This window comes from Quercus lobata, chromosome 5, assembly GCF_001633185.2.
Source record: "Quercus lobata isolate SW786 chromosome 5, ValleyOak3.0 Primary Assembly, whole genome shotgun sequence".
Taxonomy (NCBI): domain Eukaryota; kingdom Viridiplantae; phylum Streptophyta; class Magnoliopsida; order Fagales; family Fagaceae; genus Quercus; species Quercus lobata.
In genome coordinates, this window is record NC_044908.1 from 58406796 (window position 1) to 58429881 (window position 23086).

The 23086-nt window shown below is 32.0% G+C and overlaps 1 protein-coding gene across 1 annotated transcript; it reads left to right on the top strand.

The window, feature by feature from the left end:
* The first annotated feature begins 15645 nt into the window (after nt 1-15645).
* On the top strand, nt 15646-19348 carry LOC115988378. The gene is made up of 7 exons (XM_031111918.1): nt 15646-15873; nt 16080-16166; nt 16689-16895; nt 17035-17202; nt 18228-18287; nt 18401-18544; nt 18647-19348. Exons 1-7 carry the CDS (start codon nt 15736-15738, stop codon nt 19052-19054), a joined length of 1212 nt encoding a protein of 403 aa, XP_030967778.1. The 5' UTR covers nt 15646-15735; the 3' UTR covers nt 19055-19348.
* The last annotated feature ends 3738 nt before the right edge of the window (nt 19349-23086 follow it).

The window sequence follows — 23086 nt, forward strand, 5'->3', positions numbered from 1 at the left end:
ATACATAAACAAAAAGAGGGCGAGAGAAAAAAGTGACTAAATCACTTTGAGTCTTTTTCCTTCCACACCTTGAAAGAATCTTTCCTTTGAGCGAATCTTTGATCCGGTGGTGAGAGAAAAGAATTAAAACTGTTCAAGTTCGAAAGGAACATGAAGGCCTTAAGAAGAACTCCAAGAGGAGTAAAAGAGGATAGAAACTGATTTTGGTTTCCAGATGAGATCATACCATTGCTTTGTTGAATGGCTAACCACTTGTAGTAATTTAGACGAGTATGCCCTAAAGCTCAATGGTGATGATAGAAATGCTGCTTCTTTTGTTTAGACTTTTGGTTATTACCCTTCTTAGTCCTAAGGTTTTTAGTCTCTTTCTTATCAAGCTTACGGGGTGCACCTAAAATTGATTTGTCTTTACCTACGTTCTCACTAGCCATATCAGTTTATGAAAGATCGCGCCCCCGGCCTGTTTTATAGGATGTTGGGCCAAACCCACGTGAATGGGTGGAGTCGTGTCATTGTCTCACAAAATGGAGGTTTGATTAGTTATATTTCCCCATTTAGATTAACGGTTTTGCAATGGAGACGCCACTTGTTTAATTATTGGAATAAATAAGAAAACCAAAAATTAAAAAATTCCTCATTTTATTAATCTGTAATTCAATTTACATTAATCATAGGAAAATTACATGACTTTGGACCTAGATACAATCTAAGATAAGGTACATGACTTTGTTTCCTAGTTATAATATAAAAATCGAAAATTACATAAATAAGCATTTGATTTACTAACCCTTAATCTAAACTTGGAGGCTATATTACAAGGTGAGAAGGTGTTAGATTATGGTGGCCAACATTCATATCACATCATCCAATATGTTATCAATCAATTTGCCTGTTGAACTTAATAAGTGTGCATGTGATAAACCCTAATTTAATTTATTAGGGATTGAAAAAATAAATTCTAGTGAATGTGTATGGATGGTGATAACCTAAATTCAAGGATTTGAAAGAATTATTGAACAAACATATTTTTCATATTTTTTATGTGGATTTAAGATTAAATCTAATGATATGCATGAACATGTGATGAACAATCAAGAACATGTGATGAACAATCAAGAACATGTGATGAACACATAAGAACAATTAAGAACATTTAAACATATGCAAGAGAATTATTATACTTTAATCTTAAATTCTCATCATGGCAACATAAACAAACAGTTAGGGAAGGAGATTATACATTCATGCAAGATCCATATGATAGAGGAGGGGACTCTTGATGAAGGTCCTAAGGGTGGAGGAAAAGAAGATTTAGGAGAGGGAGAGTGAGTCTCACTCAATACCTTGAGTCCCAAGAAGACCAAAATATGACAAGACTACTCAATTTCAGTAGAACTCTAGAAAAGAGAAGAGAGGAGGTTTTTTGTGTGTTTTAGAATGAAGGAGATGGGGGAATTATATAGTAATGATGGAGAAAATATGAATGGAAGGTCATTTAATGAGGGTTGACAAGAATTCATGAACCTAGACCTCATTTTAGCCTTAGGGGAAATTTGGTGCATTACATAGAAAGATTGGTGGGAGTAAGGAGCAAACCAAAATTCGGTTTTCTCATAGCTGCTGTAACAGCCTATAGAGCCAATTTCGAATACTCATATCTGACACAATTCTGATTGGAAGTGTTTCGTTCTTGTGCTCAAATTGAAGCCTTGGATGTCTAGTTTTTGGGAAAATTAACCTCATTCACAAATTCAAAATATTCTGAGAGATATCGATGAAATGGTGAGCAGAGGTCATTTGTTAGAAAATGATTTCAACACAATTAACATTAATAAGTCCCAAATTAGCTCCCAATTAACATTAAATGGCTCCAATCACTCCCATTTCATACTCAATTGGTTCCAAATTTACCCTAATTACAAGATAATTGCACAAATTACTCATTGAATAATTAATGTTTAACTATCTAGTTAATTAGATGTATGCAATTCTATCATAAAATGTAATCCTAACCAATCAAATTATGACACATCATTGTTCTCAAATTGATTATACTTATAACCAATTGAAATCAATTGTTCATAATCACATATAATCGGACTTAATTTGTAATTTTGCATCTCAACCATTAGAACTTGATTTGATGATAACTTTCAATCTAATGATCTGATTAGGATTTATAACCAGTCGATTTGATCGTTACAACATCAAGATCATTTTAGTGAAATGAGATTAAGGATCTAGTAACCAGAATCAGGATGCATATTTTCAAGGTGAAATTACCCTTTTATCCTCCATGTGAGGTTAAATACGAGTTGCAAAATGGGGTGTCAATAAAATGCCCCTCATTGGTAGAGCTTGAAAAACAAATGTCAATGTATGAAAGAGACACCTAACTTTGCAATCAGTATTTAACCGTGGTGAATGCATGTAGATAAAAATGTAGATGGTCATGTTGTGGATCAAAATATGGACCGAATCTCGAGGAAGATTGCCTACGTACCTCTTGGTGGAGGGATCAGGTCCAAACGTCGTTCATGCATGCAATTTTTTTTTTTTTTTTTTTTGAATGAGTATAGGATATGCTTACCTGGAGGACGACAGATCCTGGCTCATGTTTTCAGAAGACCAAGGATTTTTGGGCTTTAGCTCATGCTTTCAGAGGACTAAAGGTTCTGGATTTTGACTCATGTTTTCAGAGGACCAAAGGTTCTGGATCCTAGCTCATGTTTTCAGAGACCTAGGATTTTTGGATCTTGGCTCATGTTTTTAGAGGACCAAAGGTTCTGAATCTCGACTCTTGTTTTTAAAAACCTAGGATTTTTAGATCTTGGCTCATGTTTTTAGAGGACCATGGGTTTTTTGGGATTTGGCTCATGTTTTCAAAGGACCAAAGGTTCTGGATCCTAACTCATGTTTTCAGAGACCTAGGATTTTTGGATCTTGGCTCATGTTTTTAGAGGACCAAGGGTTTTTTGGGTTTTGGCTCATGTTTTCAAAGGACCAAAGGTTCCAGATCCTGGCTCATGTTTTCAGAGGACCAAAGGTTTTTTGGGATTTGGCTCATGTTTTCAGAGGACCAAAGGTTCTGGATCCTAACTCATGTTTTCAGAGGCCTAGGATTTTTAGATCTTGGCTCATGTTTTCAGAGGACCAAGGATTTTTTGGGCTTTGGCTCATGTTTTCAAAGAACCAAAGATTCTGGATCCTGGCTAATGTTTTCAGAGGCCTAGAATTCTTGGATCTTGGCTCATGTTTTTAGAGGACCAAAGGTTTTTTGGGCTTTGGCTCATGTTTTCAAAGGATCAAAGGTTCTAGATCCTAGCTCATGTTTTCAAAGGACCTCGGATTTACGGATTTTGGCTCATGCCGATGTGTGTGGCCTTTTACACTAGTACTTGCAAAATAAGCATTTTCAATTAGAAACGGAGTTATTCATTGAAAAGAAGTTGGCATACTTGACAAATGCCCCTAGTTTTGGACATATTCCATGCTTCGATGATGCTGAGGGTGAATAGTTGACTTGATGTTGCATCACTGGAAAATGTGGAAGAAGATCATAGATTTCTGTTCCTAAAGAAGAATTTAATGAAGATTTTTTTTTTTTTTTTTGAATTTGGAAAACTTAAATTTTGTTGAAGGAATTGAAAATTTTGATTAATGAATTTTTTTTTTTGAAAAATTTGGAAATTTTGAATTTTTTCAAGGAATTGAAAACTTTGATTGATGATTTTTTTTTTTTTTGAAAGAATTGAATTTTTTTTTTTTTTCTTTTGTCTCCTTTTTTTTTTTTTTTTTGAAAAATTTGGAAATCTTGAATTTTTTCAAGGAATTGAAAATTTTGATTGATGATTTTTTTTTTTTTTTTTTTGGAAAGCAACCTAAGAAGTATGAGCCCAATGCCCCTAGTCCCAAGGCCCTTTTTGAAAATTTCCTCCTTTTTTTTTTTTTTTGAAATATGAAGATGTGTTCATTATCAAAAAGTGAAGAAGATGAAGACAAAGATGGAGTAAAGGTGATGAAGATTTATTCATAATGAGTTTTTTTTTTTTTTGGTTGAAAAGCCTATCCTTTGAATGAGAATAACTTTGGCTGGAAGTTGATGCGGATTACTAAGTCCTTGCTTAATTCCTGCAAAAAGATAATTTCAATTTAACAATGGATTTATTCATTGAAATGAATTAGAAGTACTTAGCTAATGCCCCTAGTTTGGGGCATATTCCATGCTTAGATTGAAGTTGAATTCATTTGATGTTGTGACCATTGGGGAACATGAAAGAAGATCATGGTCCGCCATTCTTGGTTCCTACAAAAAGGATTTCTTTCTCTAGCTTGTTAGAAACTAATTATCATGAAAACTTGCGCACAATATAAATAGGCTAACGCACCAAGTTTAAACATGCTTAATGCAAACAAATGGGTTTAACCTAACATGCATCCAAACAATTTTGTCACATTGCTTTGGCTTTGTTCTCCAAGGTTGTTTGGGTGATTGGGACCGAGCCTCTGCAAGGCTGCCTATGTACCTTTTTCATAGAGGATCAGGTCAAGATGTAGTTCAAGAAAACTGGATTTTGAAAAAGAATGATTTTTTTTTTGAAAAAAACTATTTTTTTTTTTTTTTTTTTGGAAATGAGAGGTGATCCTTTGAACAACCATTTTGGCAAATCAAAGTGTTTAAGAATCAAACAAATCTCTTTGATTAGGAAGGATCAAGATCATTAAACTCATGTAATCAAATTTGCTTCATCCTTTGAACATCATTAGATTAGGTCTCCAAAGGCAATCAAGAAATGAAATGTGATATTGTTGATGAATCACATTGTTGGATGCAAACAAGGAGAGTGCTCTAGATTTGGAATTTCTTTTAAGTCATTTTGAGGATTTGAGAGTTTAAGAAATTTTGTCCTCGAACATATCATCTTGTGGGGTTTGAAAATTTTAAGCATTTTTCTTTTTTATTCAACAGAAAAATATTATCAGAGTTTAAGATGCGCCCACAATTAGCAAGACTTCAAGGAGGTCTTTACTCATGGGCTGTAATGTAGGCCGGGTTTGAGTTATGAAATGAAATATATAAAAGGCTCAAAATTCCCTATGATGTTCCCCCAAGTATACATTACCCAAAAATCAAGTATTGGAGGAGTTTTACCATTTCTTCTTTGTTATCTTCTCACTAGTCTTCATTGATCACTTGTATCAACATTTGTTTTTATGCTTATTCCCCTTGAATCATACCTCTAGACTTTCATCTTGTAAAATCCTTTTCTTTTTAGGTTACATCTTCAAGTTTTCAACTTGCTAGGATTTTCCTTTTTTTCTTTGACCCTAACTTTTGCCTAGATTGCCCTTTTGGGTTTTCAGCTTAGCAAGCCTTTTTTTTTTTTTTTTTTTGGGCCCTAGCTTTTGCCTAAACTACCCTTTTAGGTTTTTAGCCTAGCGGGCTTCTTTTCTTTTCTTTTTTTCTTTTTTTATTTCTTTCTTTTCTTTTTCTTTTTTTGGTCTTTCATCTCTTGATTGAATGAACTTTTTGGGACCTTTTGCACTCCTTGTATTTCCCAGCTTAATGATTTTGGTCATTTTGATGCACTCTCTAGATTTCTTTCTTGCCTCAATGCACTTGCACCTTCCTATGCTTGATGAATCTTTTCTCTTTTTGATGAACTTTCTTTTAGATGAACCTTCTACTATTCTTGGCATGATGAATTTTAGGTTCTTCAAACTTGATGCACATTTTGTTTTCTCTCACATTGATGGAATTTCATTTCTCTTTCTTGGATTGAGTGAAAACTCCTTTTACTTTGATGATCTCTTATCTTTAGCTTAATGAATTCTCTACTTGTCTTTCATGTCTTCTAGGAGAGTTTTATCAATTAGCTTCAAAGCTAAAAGGTCGACTCCTCCTTATCATGAGATTTAAGCATGCATACTTTGAATTTTCCCACTCTAGGTTTAGATTTTAGTGGGTTCATGCAAAAAAAGGCTAAATGTTTGAAGGATCAAATGGGCTAACAATGGATGATGAACATTTTAGGTAATAGGAAATAATTTGGTTTAACCAAAGATTTGTATCCCTAGTAATGCTTGCTTATAGGCACAATGACTTAAACTCTTTTAATAAATTCATCTTAAAAGAAAAAGTATGAATGCTCTATTGGAGACACAAAAGTTGTTAGAAATTTGGAATGAATGCATGACCTTTTTGAATTTTCTGATGAATAAATTTTCTTTGATTGCCTTGTAAGATCATTTCTTTTTTTATTCAAAATAATTTAGCAAAAGTGTTTACATGGATCAAATGAAATTAATATTTTCTTAGTAGAAGTTGATTGTTCAAGCCTTTAAACATCACAATTTAGAAAAAGTTTTGTCCAAAGGATCCTCATGTATCATTTTGAAAAGAAGACTTTAAAGAATCTTGAAATCTTTGAAAAAAAAAAAATAGGTCTTTTTGAAAAAGTCACTAGGAAGACCAATGCCCCTAGTTCAAAGATTTTTTTTTTTTTTTTTTTTTAATGACTCAAAGGCCCAATGCCCCTAGTCCAAACACTTTCTCATTTGAATTTTTCTCTTTTTTTGGGAAAGATTTGGAAATCTTGAATTTTTTTTTTGAATTTTTTTTGTTTTATGTTTTTTTTTTTAATATATATACACAAACAAAGCTCATTAAATGCTACATGAAATTTTTGAATTAAAAAAAAAAAACATAGAAATATGAAATAAACAAACAAACTTTAAGCTTAACCACAATGTTGTAAACCAAATGTGGAATGAGGCAAAATTAGGCCACTTGCTTCTTCTTGGTCCATTTAGGATGCTTAAGGCTTGATGGGCTTGAACCTTGATTATGATGAAATGGCTTGGGCTTGCACTTGGAAGACATGCATCTTGTGAGCTTTTGGCCTTTGATGTTGATCATGCGTATACACCCTTGATGGGCTCAAGTGGTGGGCTTAGAATGATTCAAGAAATAATTTTCGGTTTCCATACAAAGCAGAGTTCAATCACAGGCCTTTGGGCTTGAGTTCATTCATAGCATACAAGGTTCAAACAATTATGATGGGCTCAAGCATTGGACTTGGGCTCATCATGGTTCAAATAACAGCCAAACACATGCATAATGTAATGCAATTTACATGGACCGACCTAAATGTAGGTTCTATCGGTCATTACAACAAGGGTAGAAGGTAGGTTAAAGGTCCCCACAAGTTAGGAAGTCTACCTCCCAACATGTGACGCCAGGAGCGCCGCATTGGTCCGAACGGTACAGTTTGTCCTTATGAACCACCATGGCATAACCATGATGATCCTTGTTGCGATGGGTGGTAGGTTCACCGTTGGGGATGTGAGTCTCAGGAAGACCACATTCAACGGCTAATACTACTGGGCTTCCAGGCTAGCACATGAATAAAATAAATTTCATTCAAGCAAATGATGCATGACATGCAAAAAAATGACATATTAGATATATTATATACAAAAAAAAAAAAATAATAGACAAACAATGATATCATTGGCCACCATAATCTAATTAAAACTTAGCTTTCAATATCCCCAGCAGAGTCACCATTGAGAGACCACGACCTCGACCTATTTTATAGGATGTTGGGCCAAACCTATGTGAATGGATGGAGTCATGTTATTGCCTCTCAAAATGAAGGTTCGATTAGTTATATTTTCCCCTTTAGATTAAGAGTTTTACAATAGAGTCGCCACTTGTTTAATTATTAGAATAAATAAGAAAACCAAAAATTAAAAAATTCCTCATTTTATTAATCTGTAATTCAATTTACATTGATCATAGGAAAATTACATGACTTTGAACTTAGATACAATCTAAGATAAAGTACATGACTTTGTTTCCTAGTTACAATATAAAAATCAAAAATTACATGGATAAGCATTTGATCTACTAACCCTTGATCTAAACTCGGAGACTATGTTACAAGGTGGGAAGGTGTTAGGCACCCATCTTGCCTGGTGAAACCGGTCTTCTAGATTATGGTGGCCAACATTTATATCACATCATCCAATATGTTATCAATCAAATTGCATGTTGAATTTAATGTGTGTACATGTGATAAACCCTAATTCAATTTATTAAGGATTGAAAAAATAAATTATAGTGAATGTGTGTGGATGGTGATAACCTAAATTCAAGGATTTGAAAGAATTATTAAACAAATATGTTTTTCATATTTTTGATGTGGATTTAAGATTAAATCTAGTGATATGCATGAACATGTGATGAACAGCGAAGAACATGTGAAGAACACATAAGAAAATTTAAACATATTCAAGAGAATTATCATATTTTAATCTTAAATTCTCATCATAGCAACATAAACAAATAGTTAGGAAAGGGGATTATATCTTCATGTAAGATCCATATGGTGGAAGAGGAGAGACTCTTGATGGAGGTCCTAAGAGTGGAGGAAAAGAAGATCTAGGAGAGGGAGAGTGAGTCTCACTCAATACCTTGAGTCTAAGGAAGACCAAGATATGACAAGACTACTCAACTTCAGTAGAACTCCAGAGAAGAGAAGAGATGGAGTTTTTTGTGTGTTTTAGAATGAAGGAGAGAGGGGGTTTATATAGTAGTGGTAGAGGAAATATGAATGGAAGGTCATTTAATGAGGGTTGATAAAGAATCATGAACCTAGACCTCATTTTAGCCTTAGGGGAAATCTGGTGCATTAAATGAAAAGATTGGGCGGAGTGAGGAGCAAGTAAAAATTTGGTTTTTCCGTAGCTACTATAACAACCTATAGAGCCAACTTCGAATACTCATATCTGACACAATTCTAATTGAAATTGTCTCGTTCTTGTGCTCAAATTGAAGTCCTGGATGTCTAGTTTCTGGGAAAATTAACCTCATTCACAGATTCAAAATATTTTGAGAGATATCGATGAAATGGTGAGTAGAGGTCATTTGTTGGAAAATGATTTCAACACAATTAACATTAATAGGTCCCAAATTAGCTCCCAATTAACATTAAATGGCTCCAATCACTCCCATTTCAGACTCAATTGGTTCCAAATTTACCCTAATTAAAAGATAATTGCACAAATTACTTATTGAATAATTAATGTTTAACTATCTAATTAATTAGATGTGTGCAATCCTACCATAAAATGTAGTCCTAACCAATCAAATTATGACATATCATTATTCTCAAATTGATTATATTTATAACCAATTGAAATCAATTGTTCATAATCACATATAGTCAGACTCAATTTATAATTGTGCATCTCGACCATTAAAACTTGATTTGACGATAACTTTCAATCTGATGGTCTGATTGGGGCTTATGACCAGTCAATTTGATCGTTACAACATCAATATCATTTTAGTGAAATGAGATTAAGGATTTAGTGACCAGAATCAAGATGCATATTTTCAAGGTGAAATTACCCTTTTACTTTCCATATGAGGTTAAATACGGGTTGTAAAATGAGGTGTCAACAGAGTTTTACATTCATTGTTCTCGAAATTAACATTATTAGCAGATGAGACAAACACAATAGTACTAGAAGAAGCAATATTAAGAGAAGAGAAATTATACCCTAGACCGGTTCTATCAGAAGTAAATTTATGAAAACTAAGCATTTCATCAAGTTTTGCATTGGAAGTCCTCTCCAGTTGAGCTCTGACTTGAAACAACTATACTTCAAGCTTTTTGGTCCTTTCTGCCAAGAAATTATTTTCAAACCGTAGTGCTTCAATGGCTGATTAGCTTCATCAAACTTTGTGGAGAGCTCCTCTCGATCTAGCTTAACATCACTCAGCTTCTTGGTGGCCAGCCTATATAGTTTCTCATACTTTTCAGAAACCTTATACAATTTTTCATAGGCTATATGGATGTCATCTTGTTCATCCATTTTCTCAGACTTAGAGTCCACAAAGTCTTCTTCATCATTTACTGTTTCTGAACCCCTATTAGTAGGATCAAGTGTTGTCATGCCCCAAACTCCAAAGGGTCCAAAGCATAAGAAAGACATCTCGAAGTACCTGTAGATTTTTTTTTCTTTCTTTCCTTTTTGACAATCCAATCCACAAAAATTATATCAAGTTCTAATATCAAGAATTATCATAAGAAGTCCATTGAATATACTCTCAGAGTAAGTCAGAGCTCTAAGCATTAATTACAATGACCACTAGCCACAAAATAATAAAGGTTTGAATAAATAATTGCATATCAACAGCTTGTCCCATTAGTGGAAATAAAGTTACAACCACTATAATATGCAAAAGAATAAGTCAAGCCTATTCTAAGATGTACAACATCTAATATTTCCATTACAAAAGTTCAACCTCCATCAGTAGTTAGTCTAACTACTATTAACAACCAAAAAGCTGTATCAAAAGATTGTTGTCTACTCTGAAAAATTTATAAAATAATGGGATAAGACAAAACCCAGTAAGTAGCACATTTAATGGGGATGGGGGAAATACAAGTTTCATCTTCAAAATAATAATATGACAAGAATTATTAAATAATGAAATACAAAGTTTCTCAATGTAAATACCTTGAAACTATATACTATAATCTGTGAGCATCAACAATATAATTTCCAAGGCCATAATATATAATATAAGATAAATTATCATAAATATACCACACTATTACATAAACCGGTCAAGGGATCCACTCATTCACAACTGACATGATATTGTCATCTCTGATATGCAGACTCTTAGCCCCATGGACAGCAGCCTCACCCATATCCTCAAGGTTTTTCTCTTCCCCCATGGGCAGCAAAGAGAGCACGTCAAATAGGACCTCTCTTGGATGTGGTCTCTTCACCCCATGGGCAATAGCCTCACCCACACACAATTAAGAAACCTCCTCCCCCCGTGGACTGCAGGGAAGAATGTGTCATCTAAAGTAAAAAGATACTGACTTGGATTTGATTCCATTGTCACAGAGACTACTGAAACCAAATCAGGTGATCACCAGGAAATCACACATGGCATAGGGCTAAAACCATATAAACTCACAAGTTACATTACTTATAGTTCATATCCAAGTAGTTTCAGAAAACCTTAAATAATCTAACTTCTACAAAGTTTGTAAGGTTTTCAACTTCATTCTTGTAAAGAGATTTTCTATCAATTTCCCAAATAATACAAGACAAAATAAGCATCTTTAAATTTTTCAATACACCATAAAATCAATGATTTTCTCATCAAAGATTAAATGAAAGATGCTCATTTTTCCATATCAACAATTCTTGCATTTCCCCAAATGCAATACCAAATATGATACATTTCCATATATAATCATATATATATTAAGGTTACGACACAATAGTTTTTAGGAAAATATAATTTTCATAGGTAGTTTTCAAAAGCGTGTCTAACCCAAAAACATTTATATAACATCGTTATTTTTCAAAATCCTATTGAAAAGCTACTTACCTCGCAACCGCAAAATCCTAATTCTCCAAACTCCAAGGAGATTAGCTAGAACTTAAACAATATCAAGTAAACCTATCACAATGAATATAGAGCTTGAAATTGCATCTAGCCACAATTTAGGAATTGACAAATAATCGCTTAATTAGGTAGCATCTAACCTCATCAATAATAATATATTCCACTTCCATAGTTTCTCAACAAATTGATTCACAAGGCATATACTCCAATTATCAAGTTAACCCGTTTAATATTATCTCCAACATTATGACTAGTTTCCATGAAATTTACACTCCATCATTAAGAGATCCATGAAAGCAAAATCAATATATCCTCCAAGATAAGAAATTTGGAACTTCAACTAACTCCAAATAAACCCAATGGCGATAGAAAAATTAAATTCACCAACCATCACATGTTATAACTTAAAACCCCTAAATTTTTCCACCATACACAAACCTTAAGTAGTCATCAATAGCACAAAATATATACCCACTCATTAAATAATTCCATCAATACAAAACCCATACATAAAAACACATAAATATCACTTCCTATGCTCATAAATCATATGAGTATCATATTAAAACTTAGATAAAAATAGCCTCAAGCAAAAGTGCAAAACCCACCAAAAAGATGAAAAATTTTTACCTAAAAAAAAAAGGATGTGAAGGTGTTTATAGGTTCCCAAAAATTTTCCGGTGATCTTGCCGGAAAATGATGGTGGAAATGGCAGTGGTGTTGGTGTGGAAGTGCCGGTGGAGAGGATGAGAGTAGGGAGGAGAGCGTATGAGAGAAAACAAAAAAATGAAAAGAAGGAAAGGTTGAGAGTGAGCCGGCCAAAGGGAAGATAAGATAAAGTGATTGTGGGATGGGTAGTGGGGTTAGGTGGGGCTTGGCACGTGTGAAACCAAAAATATCTGATCCTTTTCTCTCTTTTTTTTTTATTTTTTTTTTTTATTTTAAAAGACAGGATGTTACAAGTGTAGTAGTGAAGGCATTCAAGATTCCCTCGTCATCATTGTCATCTAAATCATCCTTAGGCTCGGTGTCACTCAAGGTAGCAGTAATGGCCTTGCTTTTCCCAATAGTCTTGAGATAAGTTTGACATTCTTATTTCATATGTCCAAAACCTTAACATCTGAAACACTTTGGTCGGGAGGGAATAGTGTACTAACTGACATCCTTGGTATCCTTCTTTCCTCTATCTTGGCTCTTAAACTAAGACGAACTGGATTACCTACCGTCCTTGTTGAATCCTTTTGCATTGGCATTCTTCATAAACTTCTTGAATTGCCTATAATGTAGGATTTTATCTTAGAATCTTCATCATCAGAGGACTCGTCTGTATCATTGCTTTTGGCCTTCAGTGCCATGCTCTTACTCATGCTCAATTTCTCGATCCTAATCAAACCCAATTCATAGGATTGCAAGTTGCCAACCAGCTCTGTCAAAGAAATTTTGTCGATGTCCTTCAATTCCTTAATAACAGTGATCTTAGCATGGAATCTCTTCGATAGATATCCAAGCACCTTTCTTATAACCTTAGGTTCGGAAATGGTTTCCCTAAAATTAAAAGCAAAGTTAACAATGTCCTTCAACTTAACATAGAACTCATCAAGCGACTTGTCCTCCTTCATCTTTATTTTTTCAAAACTCATAGTAAGCCTTTGAAGTTTTGAATCCTTGACAGCCATAGTTCCTTTGTAGGTTGTTTGGAGGATAGTCCATGCTTCCTTAGTAGTTTCAGTAGAGGATATCTTCTTGAACTCCTCATTGGTGACCACACTGAATAAAACATTCAATGCTCTACTGTTAAAGTTTGTCGCTTTGATCTTAGCATCATCCAAATTAGTCAGCGCTTTCTTTGGCTTAGTCTAGCCAATCTCCACATCTTGCCACACCTTCTCATCTAAAGACTGCAAGAAAGCACTCATGCATACTTTCCAGTATAAATAGTTAGTGTCATCAAATAAATGAGGTATAATTAAGGTCTATCCATGACAAATAGGGTTCAAGGGATCACATAACAAAGATAAACCCTAATCAGAGTGTGCTTGCTCCGATACCACTTGATAGGCCAAGAATGTATTCACCCCTTTGATAAATTAATTAATTAATTAGCCAAGTGAAATTAATTGAAATTAATTAGATTTAATTTCATGCAATAAGCGTGGTAGCACAAAGAAATCACCAACTAAGTTAAATGCAGCAGAAAATAAATTTGACACAGGTGATTTGTTTACGAGTGGAGAAAACCACCAAGGCGAAACCCCACTAAGTGAATTTAAGGTCACCACTCCCGATAATCCACTATTATCAAAACAAGCTATTACAAGTAAAAGAAATCCTAGTACCTAATACCAACCTATAGTTGAACCCTTACCCCAATATCCAATTGGACTTGTAATGTAGTGACAATCTCTCCTTTCAATGCACGGCTTCCAGTATGTGACTAACAAATCGATGCACGGATTTAAGTACGTGACTAATATACCAACTTGAGGAAGATGTTAGTTGCAAAGTTCTTCTATTCATCCAAACGATGAAGATTAAGAAGCTCCTTGATTACAAAACTCTTGGCTCAAAGACCTAGTAACTTCTACGATGAATATGATGAACTAGGGCAAGTTCTGTCTCCGGTCACAATTTGCATGCACAATGACTTTGCATCAAGTTGCATAACCTTGCATCACCTTTGACAGTCCTTAAAATAATCCTTATATATGTCTAGGGGTTGCGAGAAAAGAAACCCTACACAAATAACTTGGATATGTGTGAAAAACAGAATCGGAAATCTGAATTTCATAATTCTCAATAGATACTGTTTCTGTTGAGTAACTGTCGAGATTCCTTAATACACCTTAATAGATATGATCTGTCGAGCTATTTGTCAAGATTTAATGAACAACACTTCTTCACTTGTTTCTTGGAAATATTTGCATGGCTTCAATACTAGACTTGAACTCTTATTCCTTGAAGTACTAAACCATCCAAAATCTACCTAATTACAAGTAAAGTGCATTTTGTCAAAAGATCAGCCAATTTACAATAATATATGTTCTAACAAGTTCCACATATGTCCTAATAGTTTGGTTAGCAAAAAAAAAAAAAAAAGGCATATTTGTTGTGTAGGGATGTTCAACCTTTTTTTGGGTCGGTTGGTTTGCTTAAAATAGGATAAGCTTTTTGCGTGTGTGTGTATATATATATTTTACGTCAAGTTTGGTTTGTTTAAACCCTAAAGGGAATTACTTTTTGAAAAATTCTTAATTTACATTGTACTAGCAATGTAAGATTTACATTTATTAAGGATGTTTGCGGTGCAATGCGATGTGGTGTTAGGCTATTTTTAGCACCGTACTTTGCGTTTCAGTTTAACTAAAACCATAACTATGTTGCATCTCATTTTGTGGTTACATATGCAGTGCAGTGTAGTGCGGTTTAGAGTTTAGCCAAAATCATAACTACACTGCACTTCATTTTTGCGGTCATATATATAGTGCAGCGTATAAAATATGGTTTGAAGACGGTATATTTTTCAAATTTTGGGCTTTTCCTGCCCAGCCCAAAACTAATTTTCCCTTTGTTTTGGGCCCAATTTTAAGCTATTGAGCTAGTTTTTCTTTATTTTGAATTGACTTTCCTAATCAACACTTGCTAGGACTATTTTTTTTTTTTTTTAAACTAGGGTTACTAAACTATTAATAATATATTTAATATTTTAAAAAAATTATATTAATATATAGAGAGGGTGCAATTTGTGCAATTTTTATTATTATAAAACTGCAAACAACACTACACCATGCATTGCAGTGCAGTTATGCCATTTTACGGGCAGTTTCGATGCAGTTTTTATAGTTTGTGTGATTTGATGGACACCCCTAATCATGGATAGTACAATATAAATCTATAATTAGTCTTACTTTTTTTGTCTTCTTATCTAGTAATGGGGTCAAACAAGTTAAGTTTGGGAACTAATATATGAATTTTTTGGAGCCTTGGCACCACACAATGCTCGGGCTATATATTGCCTATGTGAGTTGTAACCTACATTAAACCGTATTACATATTTACATATTTAGCATCAAGTGAGCGGTAATGAAAATTTAATAAGCTCTTTTTTGGGAAAGTAAATTTGCAATTATATCGTATATTTGACTTACTTTTTCTTTTTATAGACCCTAATTTCTTGCAAATACATATCCACAAGACAAAATTAAAGCACATTTGAAACTAGCTCAAGAATTGTTAAGAGTTTTGTAGTTTAATTGGAATTTTCTCTTGCATAAAGTGCATAGGGTTAAGAATCTATGGCTTTCAAAGCGTTTTTTGTGTTTTATATCTCATTACATTTTGCTTCATTCCATAATGATGCCATTGTAAAAGGGAATAATCTCAATCTTTTGATTTCAGAAAGGAAGCAAGAAACACCACTAAAACGAGTTTTGGTATTTCTATTGTATTTTTGTTCATACATGCTTGTCAATAGTTTTACTTGTGAAACTAATATTACATTATTCTATGTCCAAAAAAAAATAAGCTAAGTATTCCATGTCAACTTAGTGCAGTAGTAATTACAATTTTCATTGCTAACAAAGTATTTGCATTTCGTTATAGCCTGAGATTTTGTCTAACAATAATAAGGTTTTTGCAGACTGAGCATGGAGACACCTATGATTGCATCAATGTATATGAGCAACCTAGTTTGAAACATCCTTTACTTAGGAATCATAGAATTCAGGTTCATATTTTTACGTTATTAATTTGTGTTTAGTTTTTTCTTTTAAATTCAAATTTCTTGATTGGCTTTGGAGTGAGAGGTTTTCTTTCATGGTGTTTTAATTGGTGTTTCTAAACATTCTTAGCGTAAGATGTGTAGTTTATTTTTGTTCATTTCTCTCTTTAAATTTGGTCCACAAAAGATTACTCTATACCCTAAAAGTGTAGAATTAAGCAATGTGTTAATTGTGGGAGTGGGACTCCTATTGTTTGTCTCCGCAATTAATTAAGTTAATTTATATTATTCCTTTGATGATTAAATTTCAAAGTATTCTAGAAAATGATCAGTGTGTGCACAAGTATGCACTGTGCACATCACAATTAAATGTTTGATTGTGGAATAGTGTAATACAAAAGAAATTAAGTGTGCGTATCAATTATGTAAAAACTTTTGTTGCTACTGTAACAACTCGGATGCTTCTATAATAATATTTCATTTTGTAACGATTTGTTGATATACTAAAGTATAGAAAATTCTCAACAGATGAGACCCAGCCATAAAATAAGAAAAATGATAGCTAAAATGAAACACAAGAAGCTGCCGCCTGGTGTCCAACATGCAAAGATAAAGTTAGATGAAGCGTGCCCAAAAGGGACTATCCCTGTTCTGAGAGTCGTAGACAAAGATCTATCAAAGAATGTATCAAATTTATATAAGCCTCAATCAAATGAAGGGAATCAGAATTTAGAAGTAAGTGAGTTATGGCTTTCTATGTTTAATATTAGAATATATATATATATATATATATTTATATTGTTTACCTTTCTTGTATTTGTTTTTGTAATACAGTTAAGAGTCCTCTTACCTTTAATGGAAATTACTCTCATAGTTTGCAGGGATATTTACACAAACAACCCCAGACAAAAAATATCAATCAAATTTGGCAACAATTAGTGTATATAATCCACAAGTTGGACCTCACCAATATAGTTCAGCTGCGATCTCAGTTGAAGCAGGAAATGGAGCTGACTTCAATCAAATACAAATTGGGTGGACTGTAAGTATTAAGTTAGAGAAATTATTTGATAATTATTTAGTTAGCACTATTGTTTATTTGATGATATCTTACTTCTTTTATATATATATATATATATATATATAATAAATTGGATAGCTTTTATTATTATTATTATCTAAAATAATAAATTCAAAAGTTACAATGGAAGAGGGCTATTTAAAATTTAAATCTATCATTTAGATACACCTAAGTAGTGCTAATTGAACTAAAAGATTCTTGGTTAATTTTTCTACAATTGAATTTCAACATTATTTCAACTTTATCATTAACTACATGCATGATCAAAGAAAGCTTGATATAGTAAAAGTTAAGCTCCATTCGAAACTAGTCAACATGACTCGTTGTTTGTTTCAATGGAAAACTTTGTGTAAAAATAGTTTTTTGTGTTTTACAGTGTTTAGTGATGTAAAAAAAATGAGTCAAAGAAAAACTATCTTCAGTCGACATAGAAAATATGACTTATTTTAAGAGATTATTTTCCACTAAATTTTTTTGAAAAATAACTCTATCTCACAGTAAGCTAAGGAAGTTAAGAGATTATTTTTCAACTTATTTAAGGATACTACCAAACGTTAGAAAATGAAATAGTTTTTAAGAAAATGCTTTTTGAAAAAATGCAACACATTTTCTAAAAAAAATCAATGCTAAAACAAACGAGCTAATTGTGGCTTCTTATTTTAGGAATGACTTTTTTGCAAAATTTTGTAAGAGAGCAATATAGAAAACAGTAATTAATATTGATAGGCCATCAAAATTTGATGGTAATAACATACACTAATGAAGAAGTGTGTCAACCACAAGATATTTATATATGTTAGAATTATAGTTAAATGATCAAATTAACTATTTCGTAATAGTTTAAACTTTTGAGAAAATCAGTAATTTATCATAGTATCAGAGCAAAAAAATCTAAGTTCAATCATTATCTCCACTTTACCCTCTCATTTAAAATGTTTAAAAAATCACAATTAGCGAAATCGGTAACTATTTGTAAAATTCTTCAGGTGTACCCAGACTTATTCAATGGCGATACACGCACCCATTGGTATTTTAAAATGATTAATGTAAGTACTTTTATCTCTAAACAGATTTAATGTTCTTGTTAGGATTTTTTTTTTTTTTTTTGGACAAATACAATGTGCTAACTTAATTTGAATTTACACTATACATGGACTAGAACGGCAATTTGTCAGGATGTTATAATCTCAATTGCTTGGGCTTCGTACAAACTAATACCCAAGTTGCAATTGGCACTGCTATGGATAAAGTCTCTAAATACAGTACTGAAGACCAAGTTGTTTTCCGTTTCAGCATTATTCGTGTAATACTTTCCATCTTTCTTTCATATATATATGATCTTCCATTGGTTTTTCCTTATTTTTTTTCTTTTTGGGTTTTTGATTATGTGATATGATAACAATAGCAAGAAGGAACTGAAGTAAGAAATGCTTCATGGTGGCTGCTTGTTTATAATGATGATAATGATTATGATTCGATTGGGTATTTTCCTGCCACACAATTTAACGAGTTAGCTGGAGGAGCAGACAAATTGCAATGGGGAGGCTATGTTCTCAGTAGTAGAGATGATAATACCAGCCCTCCTATGGGCAGTGGACATTTTGATAATGGCGTATATCAACGTACCTGTTTCATGAGTCAAGTTGAACTTGTAGATCACAATTTTGACTTAGTTGATTCACCAACTGGTGTTCAAACTGCCATGTCCCGTTGTTACCTTGAAGGAGATGAGTCATACAAAAACGACGGCAAAACGGGCTATAGCTTTTGTTTTGGCGGAACCGGTGGCTCCGAGTCAGACTGTGAACAGTGACGACTCCAGGAATAATTTCAGGGTGTTCCTGGGTGGGCTTACTCTGTTACAATTTTTTTTTCTTTAGATTCTCTATTACAATTTTTTCTTTTTTAGATTTTAGTTCAATTTTTTTTTTTAGCTTTTTCTTTTTGCTTGAAAGCAATGTTTTGAATACTGTTTTGGACATTGTTTCGATTTGTTTAATGGAACGGAATATTTCGGTACTGATCTATTTCGACGTACCATTTCAGGGTATTTCGGGGTTTCTAAAAAAAATTAAAAATAATATATATTTATATTTATATTTTCTTATATAACATAAAATTATTGATCCAAATAAGTAAACCTCAAATAAAACAAATCGTTTAGTTTTTCTTTTTTGACACTCAGATCATTTAGCTATTACATAACAATTACTGCTTTATAATATTAAAACATAAATATGTAATTAAATAATAAAAAACAACAACCAAAAATAGTATAATAAGAAGAAGAAGAAAAGGAAGAAGAAGAAGTAGGGGCGACCTTTGCGATGGCTGGATTTGTTTTTTAGGCATTCGACGCAAGTAATGACATGCTGTGCTGACGAGTTTGTCCGTTTAGGGATTTTTCTTTTTTTCTTCTAAAAACTGGTATTGGCCGAAATGTAACAAAGAATCCACCAAAATTTAATTTTGAGAAATGATATGTCCATGGCATTTTCACAACATTTTTACAACAAATCCTAAGTGGTTGTTACTAGTTATTATTGTTGTCATAAAAAAATAATCTTAGTGCTAGGTTCAAATTTGAACTAATAATAACTAACCATCTGTGATTTGTTATGAAAATATTGTAAAAATATTGTGGACATAGCATCTCTCTTTAATTTTATTGGCATAAAAAATTTTTGAGAGTGTTCCTAATTTTTTTGAGAGTGTTCCTATTTTTTTTTTAAGGACCACCCTGACCTCTATGTGGCGCCGCCACTGACTGTGAATCCGTTGATTAACAAATTGTATATATGTAATTTAATTATAATATAATTCATGTAATCAATATCATTAATCATCTATATATATATATATATATATATATATGTATGTATATGTATGTATATAAGCATATACTTTATGTGTGAAAACGACGGCAAAACGGGTTATAGCTTTTGTTTTGGCGGAACCGGTGGCACCGAGTCAGTCTGTGAATCCGTTGATTAACAAATTGTATATATGTAATTTAGTTATAATATAAATCATGTAATCAATATCATTAATCATCTATATATATATATATATATATATATGTATGTATATGCATGTATATAAGCATATACTTTATGTGTGAGAGCATGAGATTTTGTCATGTGACTTCTTCTTTGATCACTTCTATTTTTTTATAAGAAAAAAAATTAAATTAACTTCTAACTCGTCATTTAGCATTTAACACTCTTCTTCACTCTTCATTGTATCAAGACATTTCTCAAGTGTCACATTAGAGATAAAGACTAATCAGTACACACACATTTAGCCCCTTTTTTTTTTTTATATCTTTTCATTAAGTTTTTTTTTTTTTTAACTATTATCCAAAAAATCATATTAACTTATTTTTACTGTTATCTTATTAATTACAACTTACACAACACATTTTTCTCTTCTTCATGTCTTTTATTATACTCACTTTTTTAGTATTAAAAACAAAAGCAAAAAAGTAATACTACATTCGTCTCAGTTTGTTTGTCCTCTATTCCATTTTAAGATGTTCCAAAATATTGCCCTGTTTCTGAAAATAAAAATTATTAGTTTACTAATATTCCTATTATACCCCTACTTTATTTTCAAAACTTTTTGAAAAGAAACCTAACTAATATATTTTTTTAAAAAAAATCAATTTAATTGGAGCACCTTTTTAGTTGCCTCATTATGAATAATTCTTTTTAAAAAGCTACTAATTTATTTATGGGTAGTTTTGTAAACTTATACATTTTTATAAGGCACAAGACAATAAATGATGTTCCCTTAAAAAATTTGACTTTTCAAACAGGACAAACAAATTGGAACGAATGGAGTGATAATAATAATTGTGGACTATAGGGACGAACCCAAGTAGGGGCCAGGCCCCCTTGGGTCCATTTTCTTTTTTAATATGGTTATTATATATTTTATTTTTGTAATTGGGTTCTCCTTCCAAAACCTTAGGCCTCCTTTTTCTCCGATCAACTTAGCTAGTTTAACCCAAACAGCAACTATCCAACCTAAAAACTTAACAATAAAACTAGAAACATTCACAATGATGATTGTATTTTAGCAAAAAAACTATTTTACTACCAAAGAACCAAAAAATCATGTGTTATAGGAGAAGTTAAAGCTAAATTTGTTGCAACTATTGTAAATTGGTATAAATACTAGCTAGTTAACTGTAGCAAGTTGTTAAAAATAAAATACAATCTTTTATTAAGATTATATCTCTTCCTTCAATTAAAAATTTTAAATTCTTTCTCTACCTTTATTATTTTAATAAGTTGTTTATATTATTTTAACCGAAATAATAAAAAGAACATTTGATATTGGGTATATTGTAAAATGAGGTAATAAAATATATAAAATAGCTTTTTGAGGTGCTAAAACTAAAACTTTTAGCACCATCAATATGAATGCTCGAACTTCAACAACAACGAAAATCCTAGCCAGTCTAGTATTAAAAAAAAAACATTATTTTGTTTTTGTTTTTGTTTTTGTCTTTGTTGGTAGATGATTAAATCTTAATATATTTAGAAATAATGATTTTGTGTATTTATAATATTTTAATACAAATGGATGCCTATTTGGAGTTTTTTTTTTTTTAAAGACTTTGGCCCCTACTAGCTTAAAATATTGGGTGCATCCTGAAAAATTAATATAACTAACTAGATAAGGTCCTTTATTTTCCATAATAAAAAGGTCATTTACTCACCAATGAGTATAAAAATAATTCTGAATGTATCTAGCTCAATATCTGAATTAATACATATTAGTTGATTAATCACCATAATTAAAAATAATAAAAAGTCTTCCTCATTTTCAATGTGGGATTAAACATTCCATTAATTATTTATCTTCCATATTAACTTTCACATATTTACATTTATATTATTATATAAATTCATTTTAATTAATTAATATTAAAATACTCCAACAATACTATTACAATTAAATACACATTTCATATGCTTTTCATTATGGTTATTTTTTAAAATATATGTTTTTTAAAATTTGAGAATGAATTCCTACTCTACTTTAATTTAAGTGTATGTATGTGAAACTCTTTCATAGAGACTTGAACCTTGACCCTTGAATCCTAAACCTACAAAAAGTTGTACTTATAAAGTGTTCATCATCTTAAGAATGCGCTATGATGACATATTTATTTACTAATAACTTTGATAAAATGACAATTGCAACTGTCATAATTAAAGGACTTGTTTTTTTTTTAATAGACATCATTGAGCTCCATTGTTTCGAGTGCTCGAATGATCATATTCATTTAGTTGTTTACAACTTTTTTTTATGCAATCCACACTCTAAAACGGTGACTAATTATATAAACTAATGTTCTAAAATCAGTATATTTACACAAATTTAGAAACTAGTTTTTATTTATATTAATGTCTTTTAAAGCTATGGAAAACATATCAATTTCTGTTTTTTTTATTAAAAAAAAAAAGAAAAAAGATTTAACTCTCGGAAATTAGAATAGAAGTACCTTTCTTAAATTATATCCTTTTAAATTGTAAGAGTATTTGTAGCAGTGGAGCTAAATAGCTATAATGCTATTTTAACTCCACCAAAATACCAAAAAGGGCCATGCAACAGTGGAGGCATAGGTATAATTTTTAGTTAAACTGCTACAGTGCACATCTATCTATAGATGTGCACTATAGCTGACATCTAAAAAAGAAATTAATTTTTTATTCTCCCCCCGGATTAAAATAATACTGCTTTGTTTATTTTTTTTCATTTATTTTATTCTCATCTCACCGTCCTTTCTCTTAGTGTCACTCTCAAGCTCTCACCTCTCTGAAACTTTCAAGCT

Bases quoted from the DNA above. Each gene is read 5' to 3' on its own strand.
- LOC115988378 (XM_031111918.1), top strand. From the start codon at position 15,736: ATGGCTTTCAAAGCGTTTTTTGTGTTTTATATCTCATTACATTTTGCT. The intron at 16,167-16,688 runs GTTCATATTTTT...AATTCTCAACAG, and splicing joins TTAGGAATCATAGAATTCAG to ATGAGACCCAGCCATAAAAT. The intron at 18,545-18,646 runs GTAATACTTTCC...TGATAACAATAG, and splicing joins TCCGTTTCAGCATTATTCGT to CAAGAAGGAACTGAAGTAAG.